This window comes from Megalops cyprinoides, chromosome 4 (genome assembly GCF_013368585.1).
Source record: "Megalops cyprinoides isolate fMegCyp1 chromosome 4, fMegCyp1.pri, whole genome shotgun sequence".
In the NCBI taxonomy this organism is placed as follows: Eukaryota; Metazoa; Chordata; class Actinopteri; order Elopiformes; family Megalopidae; genus Megalops; species Megalops cyprinoides.
This window is the reverse complement of record NC_050586.1, coordinates 39751984-39765574: the sequence shown is the minus strand read 5'-3', so window position 1 is coordinate 39765574 and position 13591 is coordinate 39751984. Positions and strand designations below refer to the sequence as shown.

General features: G+C 49.9%; 1 protein-coding gene across 2 annotated transcripts in view; it reads right to left on the bottom strand.

Moving 5' to 3' along the window:
- Nucleotides 1–3434: 3434 nt before the first annotated feature.
- ccser1 (coiled-coil serine-rich protein 1) overlaps nt 3435–13591 on the bottom strand; it is an 87075-nt gene continuing 76918 nt past the window's right edge. The window contains exon 10 of one of the 2 annotated variants that reach the window (XM_036527955.1): nt 3435–5436. In XM_036527955.1, the coding sequence (XP_036383848.1) occupies nt 4921–5436 (516 nt within the window). In that variant the 3' untranslated portion in view covers nt 3435–4920. The remainder of the gene's footprint in view (nt 5437–13591) is intronic. The other variant, XM_036527957.1, reaches the window with a different exon arrangement.

Below are 13591 nucleotides of genomic sequence, written 5' to 3'. Positions count from 1 at the left end.
TAACTGCAGCCTAACACTGGTCAAAGCATCTCACTGCTACAGTCTAACACTGATCAAAGCATCTTGCAGTCCGCTATCAAATGCTGATCAACAGCATTTTAATGCCTACAGACAATCACTGATCACAACATCTCACAGACTACAGCCTCTCAATGAGCTGTCTTCAATGACCACAGCATCTGTTACAGCCTGTGAATGAGATCGTTACCTGCCCCCTGAAACCTGGTTTATTTTCAGCGTGTTGATTATTAAAATGTTGAATGTGTGAGGGGGGGACCTCTTTGCCTTTAATCTACATCAAATCTACCAACAGCCAATCTACTTCAATCAAATGCATCTGAACAGGTTAATTGTTTAATTGTTAATAGCCTCACTGTAATTGTCGCTGTTTTGTTTCAGAGGCAGCATTGTCTAACGAGACACACCTGCTGCAATCAGTGGCTCTTTAAATAGCAGGAGTCACATTTCGAGTTGGTTTCTGCTGTGGCTGTGTACTCAGGCTGGTTTCTGTGTTTTTTAAAATATAAATCACTGCTTTTTTAAGTTTTGCACCTTCTGATTGTTTTTTTTTTTGTGAGAATTGTTGGCCAGCTTCTCCACACAGCCCACTAACTTCAGCATCTCGCACAGGCTGTCACCGACCACAACACCCCACTGACTGAGGCATCTGAATGGTAACAGCATCTGACAAAAGCGCGCAACAGAAAACAACACATACGACCGACGCATCTCACCGACTTCACCGTCTCACTGGCAACAGCACTGAGAGGACTGCCCTCTTGAGCAGGAGCGCGCGGCCTGACTGACCACAGCACTGAAATGACAATGCTTTTCCACGACACTGGAAAAAGCCACTCCGCATCATCGTTCTCCCTTTCAGAGGGAGTCAATGCATCACAGCTCTGCCGGATTCTGCCGGCTGTATCGATAACGTTATCCTGGCCCTGCTCCCGTCGCAACAAAAGGCCGAGATAAGATGATCGGTCAGACGACAGGGAGACAGAGGACGCGCGAAGAGCGGTTTGTGCGGTGGTGACGGAAAGGGTGAGAGGCAGGACAAGGCACAGACGCCACCGGACGCCCTCTGAGGAGGCTCCGATGCGTCACACCCCGACAAAGACAATTTCACAAAATGGCGGTAATGGCTGTCGATGAAAAGCCTCCCAATCAGAACGCCTTCCCTTCACAGAGGGAGAGCGGATTTTTGTCTTGCCCCCCCCAACCCCCCCCTTACCCGGCCCTTATCTGCGGCCCGCCGTGGCCACAGAGCGCGCTCAGTTTTCGACACAGCCCCACAGGTTCAGGCAGGAAAAGCGAAGACTGAAAATGGCAGAGAGATCCGCAGTGTGAAATCAGGCCAGCGGTAATGCCCCAAAAAATGCGAGGACACACAGCGGGGGGGGGGGGGGGGGGGGGGGTAGGGGGGGGGGGCACTTCTTAGCAGGAATGTCACAGTAGTCACTCCAGCCTCTGAGCTTCAGAGTCTCACGGAATAAACCGCAGGTGATGCAATAAGCCGCCGAATCGCAGAGGGCGTTTTGGCTCGCCGTTCGCCACAGCGACGCGCCAGACCGGGGCCATCGTTCGGCCGCGAAGGCCTACGCTTGCTCCTGCTGCCAAAAAAGGCTCAAGGTAAAATGCCTGTGGGAAAGATACTGAGATATTGCCTCCAATTTACCACAAGTAGCTAATGGATGTGGGTGCACAGACCAAAGCAAGCCTTCCACTGCTTTTGAGGGATAATCACTTCAGTGTTAAATCACGTGTAGGCAGAAGCTAACAAAGCAACAGACACTAACTAAAAGGAGATTATATATAGGTGCATTCTCTGGCTGTGATTATGCCCGCGTTTGATATCAGCATGGACGCACAGTGGCAGGGCCGAGGGGGACCGCGCTGTTGTCTGACGTCGCCGGACTCTTTAATGGAAAAAAAGGAGCGGGACGCCATCTCCCCAGGACACGGAAACAGGGCCTGAATCGATCATTCAAACTGTAGAGATGAACCGGAGGCTCCATCTAATTTTGTGCAGGGGGACATAAAGAGAGGAAGCATGGAGGATTGCATTTGCAACTCTTTATTAGCAGGAAATAATACAACCGTTTAAAATCATCTTATCATTAACACACAGATGAATCCTGTGAACATCCCTGTGCGTGGTGCTCATTTCAGCCTTAAATTAGTTGTTCCGGAAACCACAGAGTTTCCAAAATATACAAACCCTGTTAATATCAAAAGAGTAATATACCCCATATTGTCTGCAATGGGGTTATTAACAGGGTCCATACCATTATAACACAAGTTCTGATCTTAACATTATCCATTACAGTAATTCTTAACACAATTTGCCAAACAATAGCAAAACAAAATAAGAACATTAAGTGATCATACACGACCAATGTATAACATCACATTATAAATAAGGCAAATAATAAATAACTATAATTTAGTTAAGTGAATTAAGCTCTGGAGAAGATTTCTCAGTATGCGTCAGGGAATGTCAGAGTTCTTGAACAGCGATGAGAGACGGACAAGTGGAGAGGAGGGGTGGAGGGAATCCTGGCTGGGCCACCATGGGGGGGGGGGGGGGGGGGGGGGGGCGGTCAGCGGTCCACAAGCTAAAGCCCTCGGCGTGACTCGTCGTCTCATTGGACAGCCTGTTTGAGCGAAGCAGCAGTGAGGCGGGAGGTCAAAGGTGTGGGAGGGGTAAAGAGAGGGGTGCGAGCGGTAAGGGGGGGGGGGGGGGGTTGTATTCATTCATTCAAGTCTTCAAGGACTGTCAGAGGAATGGACGCGTCCTTCTCCGGGCCTGTGAGTCCAAAGGCGACCGAACGTGGGTCCCTACAAGTTAAGCGAGCGGCGAAATACCAGAGAGTCTTTTGGCTGTGCGCACGCACAGCCATTTCAACGACAGCCATACAAAGAAATGGAAACTTAAAACAGAAGCAGCCTGACGAGTCCCTCCTGCTTCCGATACTAAGTGATTCGTTCGATAAGGAGTACGCATGCAAACCGCTAAAGGTCAAAGACCCAGGCTGGTGCGCTGGAGGCGGCTGGAGGAAACACAAGTGCGGCTCATGCCGCTTCAAACGAGCTCCTTCCTTGAACTCATCACGAGCCTCCCACAACGGTAAGCTTCGCAGCGTCGAATCAGTTAGCGGCGCCTTAACAACAGAGCGGAATCTTTGTCCTGACGACTCGCCGACCCCCCCTCTCCGCGGGCCCCACAACGCCCGGGCTCAGTAAGTAGGGCTGTGAGAAAGCGGGAGCTCCCTGCAGATCGGGAAAGTAGAGCAGCAGACCTGGGGGAGCGTTTCTTCAGGGCTTCCTTCACCTCCAAATGTCCTTCACTCCATTCCTCCGTGTCACTCCTCCCCCCCCCCCCCTCCCTCCTCCTGCTCCTCGCGAGAGGAAACAGGGACGACGTCCTCGCAGCTGCCAGCCTCGGTGTGCGGGAGGGTCATGACTGAAATGCGAGAAAAGCTGTGGCAGTTTCGCAAGCCTTATCTATCGTCATCGTTACTATTAATCGTATTAACCTTTGCGGCTTTTTCTCATGAATCCTGCGGAGAGCGTTCATCTCGCACTCACTTTCATGTTCGCAATGAAACTGTTTGCCCAGGTGTGCTTTTACAAGTAGGCTTATACTAATGCCAAATGTCAGTATATTAAATATTCTCACAAGTTACACCTAATGATCTTAATATTGCATTAATATTGCAAGAGTACAAGAATAGGTCTGTATTCTTATAAACAACACTGCATCTGAGGGCTGATGCATCGACAGTAACTCTTACATCCGTTTATAAAAAGGTGAGGGAAATCAGAAGCCACTTTTCACTTATTCACGGCAGTTCCTATATGAATACAATGTAAAATCTGAATTCAGCCTACCTTCAGAGTATAAAAAATGGCCCCTCCTTACACCTCCTTTAAAAATAGCATGCAATTAATAAAGATCCATGGCAGATGTCGCATCTCCTAAAAGGGATTTTGCATGTTGTGACAGTGAATCAGTTTGAACTGTCATTAAGCTGTGCTCAAGTGCACCTGTCCTTTTCTCGAACTCATTTGGCAAATTCTGCATGGTGGCGACGCCTGGCACGCCGAAAGAGCCAGCGGCATCGCTGTTGGTGCAACAAGCTACAAGAGGTTGGTAGTGCTCAGCTGTGACATGATCAAGGAACAGTTTAAACACACCGACAGCGTTTCCCTTTTCAGTCCAGCGGTCTTTTCAGGGAAAACGTAACGCGCCGCATTCCGCTGCGCTGCCTTGAAGGAATGTAATGAGAGACGCATGCGTTTCAGCTGGTGGCTGGTGTTGGGGTTCAGCAGCTCCGCGTTGGTGTTCTGGCTCTAATGCTGAGGTCTGTGTGACACTCGGTCGCCCGTGGCAACAGGTGGCTGCGTGTACGTCTGAACAAGTCTCTAGTCTTCTTACTGCAATGTCCGTCAGCTGATTCTTTCAAAATCAAATTGCACAGGACCACTTATAGAGCTATATACTATATAGTATAGAGTTTTCTTTTTCGAATATCTCATACTTAGTGCCTACGCAGTGTGACACAGATTGCGTGTTCAACACTGTTACATTGAAATTTCAAACTAACTGTGTCTTAAGGAAGCATCATTGCTCTTTTTTTTTTTACAATTCATGTGGCAGCCTCATCTCCGACCCTTCTGGGAAACCAAGACAATGAGGTGGGACGTGGGGGATCCGAGAGTGAATGGGTGCTGTTGAGGTCATGGTGGTCTCTAGGCTCAGGTGCTTCAAGGGTGTGAAAGGATGCCCCGTGGACATCAGAAGGCTCCAGGGGCCTCAGGAGCCCCCGGGACGTTCCGGGGGGAGGGGTGGGTCTTGGTGTCGTCCAAGGATCTCAGGGGTCCTTTCTCCAGGGGTGCCGGGGCGCATAGGGCGCCTCAGCCGTCCTGCTGAGCAAGGGCCTGCAGTTCGGCAGTGTGGAGCGAGTGCTGCAGGAAGACGTTCTTGCGGCTGTACATGTGCAGGGAGAGGGGCCCGCGCGGGGGCTGGCCCAGACGGCCGGTGAAGGAGGAGGCGGGGCGGGGCAGGGGCCCCCTCTCACTGCGGGGGCCTCGCTCGCTGTCCGAGGACAGGCTGCGCGACGGGCTGCCCCACGCCGGCAGGCTGGAGCTGCTGCCGGCCACGGCGCGAGGGATCTGGCTGGCCGGCCCGTCCGGCTTTCGGGGGGCCCCGGGCTCCCACGGGGGCGCCGCCGCCGATGCCTCCGCCCTCCTCGGCGCCCCCGCGGGGTCCCTCCCTCCCGCCGGGTGCGGGGCCAGGGCGGGACAGCTCCGGTCCTCGCTGGCGGCCGGACGGTCCGCGGGGAGGCGGCTGTGCTGGTCCGCGAGGGACCGCGCCGACCTTCGGTCCCTTGTGCTGGTGTTTTGGCTTGTGGCTCGGCTTGGGTGAGAGGCCTGGGGAGGAAGAGAGACAGGGAGGTTAGGTGAGGTGAGGGGTAGCGGGAGAATTGAGTCTCACCTGACTCCACCATTTAGAAAATGCCCTTGAACCTCCTGAACCTCATTCATCATTTCCTGACCAATCAGGACTGCCGTGGGTGCTGCTGTTGAGTGTGAGCACCCCAGCCTGAGGAACAGGACTCTCTGCCTGTTAGTGAAAGGGGCCAGCTGAACAGACCTCTCCTCTCTTCCATCACACGCTCCAACTCCCCAAAGTCAAAGCACTCAAGACATTTTGGAAAAAAACGCTAGAGGACATGAATTTAGAGGTTAATAAGGGGAAATTTAACAAATTAATAGCACAAACTGGTTAAACAGACCCCGAAGTGGGATGAAAACAATACTTGACAATTTACAGATGATTTGATATACATTTTTAAATCTGTCACTGAATAAATGAACGCAATTGCTTGCAATGTGAAAGAGGTGTGTCAAGAATTTCACAGTGGAACAAAATGGATGTGTCATCAGCTGACACTAAGAAACAGTAGAACAAAGCCCTATGACGCAGAGTTTTTTATTTGCTTTTTGCTTTATGCTTTTCCCTTTTATGCAAGCCAGTCCGGGATGGTGAACTGTACATCAGACTCTGCACTCTCACAGGAACATTGAAGTGAGACAGGCCTCCAACACACCACAGTGAAGCGGACACTGGCTGGAGAATAGATGCTACTTCAGCGCTGTCATCTGAGTAATACCGTCTGACTCACCACAAGGTGAGAGTGGTGAAGCAAGGAAGCCCTGGCTAAGCTACCCACCCTTATCCCTAATGGAATGTAACCCATTTAGTCTGCCACTGTGGGTTCCTGGTCTTTGTTGGCAGATAATGAGGCCGGGCAGTATGGTTCAGCCTCTCCTCAAGATAAGCACCTCGCTGGCTGAGGCACTGAGGAGCCCCTGTGACTCAGGAGCAAGTTTAATGTGGCAGAATGAGCATCAATTCTGTGGCTTCCTTCACTCTGTAACCTGCTTTTAATGGGAGGAGCCAAAAGGTGGGGAATGGGTGGGGCCTTCTGGCTGGAGGCAGGCTTTTGAGAGCAAAGGAACAAAACGAAGCCAGAGAGCGGAACGGAAGGGTCACCTTGTGTATGTGAGTACATTCGACAGAGCTAGGTGTGCAGACAGGGGCGGCTGTTTTTTTACGATGCTGGCAGCATCCCAAACCGCTCCCACGGTCCCTACTGATCTCGGATCAGCGATTAGCAGGAGAGCTTGGGATGCTGCCCTGGAGCGCTCTAAAGTGCAAACTGCAGTCCCCCAGCCCAGTTAGAAACAGAAACGTATGGCCGGTGGCAAGAGCAATATCAGTTGTGCACTGGAGAGAGGCCAGATGCTCATACGCCACACCTGCAGAGTCTCTTGCTGTAAAATGGATTAAGGTGGTGTAAATCAAAGTGATTTAATGTTCCCACTCTGTGTTTTGCTCTTTATTGGCCTGTGAAGAACATGCTGTTGTGCTAATGGCGCTTTTGTTAAAAGCCCTCAAGCTATTTATATGCAACGGCTTTGAAGCCGCCAGCGAAGCTCAGGCTTTTTGAACCAAGCACACTCAAGCACACCCACAACCAAATTGTTATACAGCCTATACAATTATCTACCGGACACGCTCAGAACTGAGCAGAGTCGCTCTAAGCTGAACACAGATTCTCTGTGCTGAGAATATTTAGCTCTGTGCTGAACACATCACTCAATTCATGGCACTCTAGGGCAGGAATTTAGGATGAAATGGACAGGAGTCTTTTTTGTTTCACTCCAGCTAAACAGCTCATCAAGAATGAGCTGGTGTGTCTGTGTTTTCCAGGGATGACAGACACAACTTATTCTTGATAAACTGTTCAGTCTGTTTTGAGTATGCTTGTTCATAATCATGCAAAATGAATGGATGCTTAAGTGTTCCCCCTCCACACAAACAAATGAAAACTTGTCAAGTCACAATGCTCTACGGAAAGCAAAATAAATCATACAATTTGCAGAAGTTGAGCTGAACTCAAATGTTTCCTTGCAATGTTCAATTTAAAACATTAAACTCGAACCGCCTCCATGGAAATCTGTGTCTGTAAACCTTACCATCATGTAAGGTGATTTACACACTTGATATTTAGAATACAACAAAGGCCAGGCCTTCCTAGGATAGCAGGTTACAGGTCTGACCACCATGCCACACAGCCATGCTTGGTCTGGTTCTGATCTGTGGAATATTGTTTAGCTTGCCCTCCAATCATGTACCACTAGCCAATCGCGGGCGTGAGACAGCACAAGCTGAGAGTGCAGAGGAGGCTTGACAGGGTGTCAAAGGACTCTCCTCCACCTCCACTCCACGCCACCCTCCTGCACCCGGGCAGCCGAAAGCTTGGACTGCCCCCCTCCCGTGCTCCTAATGGACTACGTCAGGGCAAGCGCCCTTCAGCCCAGCAAACGGCCTACCCCCATCCGCCTCGGAATCCTTCCACCTGCATGCTGAGCGCACGTCACTTAGGGTGAAGGACGGGGGTGGAAGGCAGCGAGAGAGCGAGAGAGAGTGTGAGAGACAGAGAGAGAGAGAGAGAGACGGAGAGTGAGAGGGGAGAGACGGCGCGGAAGGAGAATCTGTTTTAAGTCCCGTTGGCGGGAAGAGAGGCCCGCCGCGCGATGACACCGGCTGATGAAGCCCGGGTTTGATGAGTGGGAAAGATCCCGGCACATCAAAGCACCCGGCTCCTGCTGCACCCCCCCGCGCTACTGTCAGTTCTCGGGGGAGATAAGAGTCTTTACTGGGCCCGTCGGATTCGCTCTGACAGCTCAGGACCTGGATAAACAATAAGGAAAATATATATCAAGAGGCAAAAGGGAAAGGGAGGAAGAAAAAAAAGCCGAGAGTGTGAGAGAGCGCTCATAAATCGAGTTTTCATCAGATAGTATCAAAGTTGTCTTCAGAGGCTGATAATAATGTAGCAGCTGCCAGTGTGTCATCCCGCGGAAGCCGAAGGCTGTTTAACTACGCTCTGCGGTATGCCAGACGGGGGCTGCGGCTACACACTCAAGTGTGTCAAACGGGGACCGACTGTAACCACGCTGACATTGTACTGTACCATTAGCGGGGACTTTGAAATAGATGAGCACAACGGCTGCAACTACACTCTGCGATGTGTCAACGTATGGGACTCACACAACATGTGACTACATCATTCCCTAATGTAGTAGGCTGATCATTACACCTAATGCTGAGTACATGCGTTACAAGTTCGGGAAATCGCAAAGTATACCAAGAGTGAACCTGTCAGTCTGTACGGCTGGGCAATAGCAGATTTGGTGGACTCTGAGCTGAAGTTTCTGAAGTACTAGACTCTTCAGCATCTCAGGCCTCTGCAATGACTTCTGAGCCCCAAGGCACCACCCACTGCTGCCCTATAAGGTTAAAAACGACTCAAAGTAGCACCGGAGTACACAAAATCACTAAACTAAAACGGTACAATAGCCCAGCTGTTTCCCTCCGCTCACTGTCCCTGCGTTATTTGTCAGCGTAGGTGTCTGTGGATGGATTAAACAAGTCCTCCTGCTCTTGCCACAGCTAAACGAATTCCTTGTCTCACGCTGCCCAGTCTCTATTATTGTGTCTATTGCGCTGCATCTTTACTACCTCGAAGCTCTCCGGCTGCTTCTTGCCGCGTTTCCACAGGAAACAGCTTTCCGAAAACAGCCGCTTCCTGTTGGCACAGTGCACGTTCGAAGGCTTATTTTTCAGCGCCTGCTCGCTGTCCCACATGACTCGTTAAATCCAATACCAAACAGGACCCGGTGAAAATTTCAAACCTGCTACAAAGCCACACGCCACTCGTGGTTATTGGAATTCACACGAAACTGACACGCTACACGGTTCAGGGCGTTAACCCAAAATGTGCCAAATGTCACCAAGTGCTGTAGCAAACTCTGACTGCTCGGTAAAAGAAATCAGGGTGAAAGCAGCATTCTTGGCGTAACAGTGCATCACAAGGTGCCAGAGCGAAGTGATACTCATGCTTATGTTGTCAAATACCACTGATTTAAAGGATTTGTCTCGTCCAGCTTTCCCACGTCAGGAATGAAGCCAATTAAATCCATCTGCTTCACAATGCCTTACAATTAAGGACGCACGCATAAGTATGCACACAAATGCCATTTCTATGGATGTGTTTCTCTTGGGAATTACAACAATGGTTCACCTGAGACTTGAACTGTAACTTTTTGTTGACACAGACCAGTACCCTAAATCACACCATACCTCTTGACAGTCACCCACGTTATGGGGAAATCTCAAGCCATACACGAGTAGACGGACACCACTATAGATACGAGAGTACGATAGTCTAGCTGTTCCACATACGAGCTCTGAAACTGCAGAATTCTAAATTAGGTTTGTGAGAGATGAGTTTGCAGAAGTTAATAACTTATTTCTCTAATTATTTTTTAATGAAGCATTTTCATTCTAAATTATTAAATCAATCCTGCTCAGAAAAAAAAAACTATGTATGAAATAAGATTGCAGTCTTCATTTCATTAAAAGTAGCCTACATTTTTTCACTCAAATATTCATCTCCCACAAGCTTTCTCTGTATGTCCTATTTTCCTACGTTGGCACAATCTAGAATCAAAAATCTAAACATACTCAGTTCTATCCCTTGCTGTGAAAATCAGTACATTTTATTATAATTACAGTTCTTATAATTATCATATTATTAATATTATTAGTGGTGACAGGAGTAAAAAGATATAACAAGTAGATATTATCACCCGTTTTAAGTGAAAATGAGCACAAGAACAGATCAATACTGTAATCTAACAGAAGTTATAGCTGTGAGGAATATATATGGTTTTGTGCACCAGAAGTACTCTGCGAAGCCTCTCTGAGATTTGAGCCCGACGCCCAATTTAAAGCATGCAGACATCTGTAACTTCAGAGAAAATTTCATCTTGCAGGTTTGTAGAGAGGGCAGGAGAGAGGAGAGAGGAGGAAGAGCAGTTGAGAGTGTTTGAGTGTGTGTGTGTGTGTGTGTGTGACAGAGAGAGCGAGAGAGAAAAGGAGAGCACTGCGTCCTTCATGGGCATCAGAGTTGAGCTGTCACATGTCACTCGCGCGAGCAGCCCCCCAGGGAGGCCCGGGCCACCCGGGCCACCCCTGCGAGCGGCCGTCTCATGTCACTTTCACCTCAGGGGCGTGACGGTCAACGCCGCCCCCTGCCCGTCTCGTGTCACTCCCTGCTGACTCTGTGAGGGGGGAAATCAGAGCCTCCGCTCATTACCGGAGCCTGGGGCAGGGCTCTGGGTATGGCCCGCCTCAGAGAGGGGGGGGGGGGGGGGGGGGGGGGGGGGGGGGGGGCGCCTCTGCCCCCTCTGACTCTCCTGTCACATCCCCTCTTTCTCCGCCCGATGCCGAGCAAGTGGCCCTGATTGCTGCCTGCCACGTCCCGCTGCCTCTCTCTGAGGACGCTCTTATTTTTAGTAACGTGACAGCGCCGCAGAAGGTAACAAACACCTCTAATAATAATGGAAATGAAGGAAAGCCTCGGATGCCGGCGCCAGTGGACCCGCTGCACACAAACACCTCTCAGCTGCCGAGCACCGAGTCGTTCCACAGAGTCAGCGGGGCTCCGGCATTTAAACGTTTAAACTAGGCTGTTTGCGACAAAGACGGAATTATTAATGATCGCAGCTGGTATTTTGGGTCTGCCGATAGGAGGCTCGATTTAGGACTCGGCTCCATCATTTACTGTGAAACCAGCACTTCCCCGGCGCTTGACGGGATTATTTTGAACGCTCAATCCTCTGGCATTCCATGAGAAATTAGACCGCTAACGTGAACCTCTCGTATATTACTGGAAAGCTGGCATGTTCCACGCAAAGGTCAGAACCAAATTTTAAAAGCAAACAGCGTTTGAATTATGGAGTGTTATGACATTTTCCTAAAAAAAAAAAAAAAAAAAAGTAACGAGGGCTTGTTCGGAATTCATATCCATGTGACAAGGGGGCAGCTGATTGGTATCTCCTCCGTGCCATTTTAATGAACACGGCAAGTTGGCTCAAATTATGCAAATGACAGGGAGGCAGTGAAGCGTGAGGGTGAATGGGGCTGCGTTTTATTTGTCCATCATTATGAATAACCGGTGGCTCGAGCATCTCTTCCACAGTGGGAAATGGCAGGTCTCTCCCTTTTACGCTCAGGCCTATCTGGGAAAACACTAAATGACGAAAAGGATTCACACTGAATCAGCCAAAACAAATTATGTTTTAAGGGGTGATATACTTACCATGATTCAAACCAGTTCTTTTCTGGAGTTCATCATTTTTTAAAGGGCAGTTCTCAAAACAGACAGGAGTCCAGCAAGAAGCATTTGAAAATGCGTTTCTGAAATGCCCATGTGCCCATACAACAAACAGTTTACTTTCCGCAGAAATGATCTGTGACTGCGTGGGTGGACTCATTCAGACCACAACATGGAGTATGCAGACAATTTATGCTCAGAAGATTTTTATGTTAGCGCCGCATATTCATTTTTCATATTTGTCTGCAAAATATTCTTGCTGTGTGCCTCGAGGCCATTCGAAATGTGCAGACTCCAAAAGAATCGCTCATTAATATTCATGTTTTCTTTTTCTGTTAATGTCACAGTAAACTGTGTGAGATCTAAGTCGGTAGCTCGCTCTCACCCCCCCCCCCCCCCCCCCCCAAATGCACTGCAGCGTCGATAAGGCAGACTTGCCAGATACAGCAGTTCCGAGACCCGGGTTCCCATTCAAGCCAAGCACAGACGGGGGGGAGCTCATGAGGGCTGGAGAATACCGTGCCTTTCAGACTCGGCTTCATTTGATACGCCGCACGTGTGTTACTGGCACTGAAGCTGCGGTGGGGGGGGGTACGGAGTGGGGTGTACTACGCTCTGCAAACACTGAAAGGGAAATTGGGTGGGTGGGGGGGGTGGAGCTTAAGTCCTCACATAGCACCTGTCCTACTTTCCTTTGACTAATGAACCTATGGTGGCCTGAATCTGTCCGGCGCCGGGCGGAGCGGGGCCCCAGGGCCGGCCCACTCTGCTCAGAGAGGAGAGGTGATGGATGCCCCTCACCGCTGCACCAGGCAGCCAGGCTCGACACACTCCTACCGGCGGGCCAGCGCTTGTCAAGACGCTATATATACAGCGCAAAATGGATCATGATCCAGGCTGAACGGCCCGGCGACTAATTATAAAACGGCTTCTCGCGTCAGCAGCTAAATCCAGCGGTACCCTTCGAGAAACCGAAACCGTCATCGTAACTGCAACCCCGACCCCAACGTGTACGCCTGCTACCCAGGGGAGTCTTCAAGATTTATCATGTACAGTATCTTTCAAGGTGCAGGGGTACAGTAAATATCGGCCCTCTCCCCTAATTACGCTTCGACCTGCTTGTAAAGTTGTCACTGTAGCCGCCTCTTCTAATTGCCGATCTGTCACCGTTCGTATTACTGTCAGGCGCGTCTACGCCCATGTCTGCGGGCCAGACCCGTGACAGGCAGGGGTTGGGGGGGGGGGGGGGGGGGGGTGGGCGGGAGGGCAGGTTGGGGTGGATTTCTTTGACAGACTCCACACACAGATTGTTACTGAGAGAGATACAGTTCTGTTCAGATCGGCCCGAGACTCACGGCCTCACAGCCAACCTTTTATAGCCCACGAAAATTTCAGCTTGAGACAAACGGCTAAATAAAATAATAACATCGCCGAGGGCGACCGGAAGAACAGCGAAGACCAAGAGCCTGATCTAAAAACCAGGCTAGAGAAGCTACGCATTTTCACCCTCTCACAGAGAGGATCATTTTTGGAAGTTCCCAAAACTTCTGCGCCGTGACCTGATTGTAGTGAAATATCCCATGGCCCACTTATGGACAAACAGCTGCTTCATTCCTGCTGAGCTCTAACGGCTGAGCTCTGGCAGTCACATGTTTACTAAGTTATTATATTACAATAGCTACCTATTAACATAACTACACATATGACTACCAAACCATATGCAGCAGTTGGGTCAAATTATGGGCATCAGCTATCAAGGTTAGACGATAACTATCAAGTCCTTTACCATGGAATACCTACACAGCATATGTGGCTAACCAAGTATCATGGTCTCA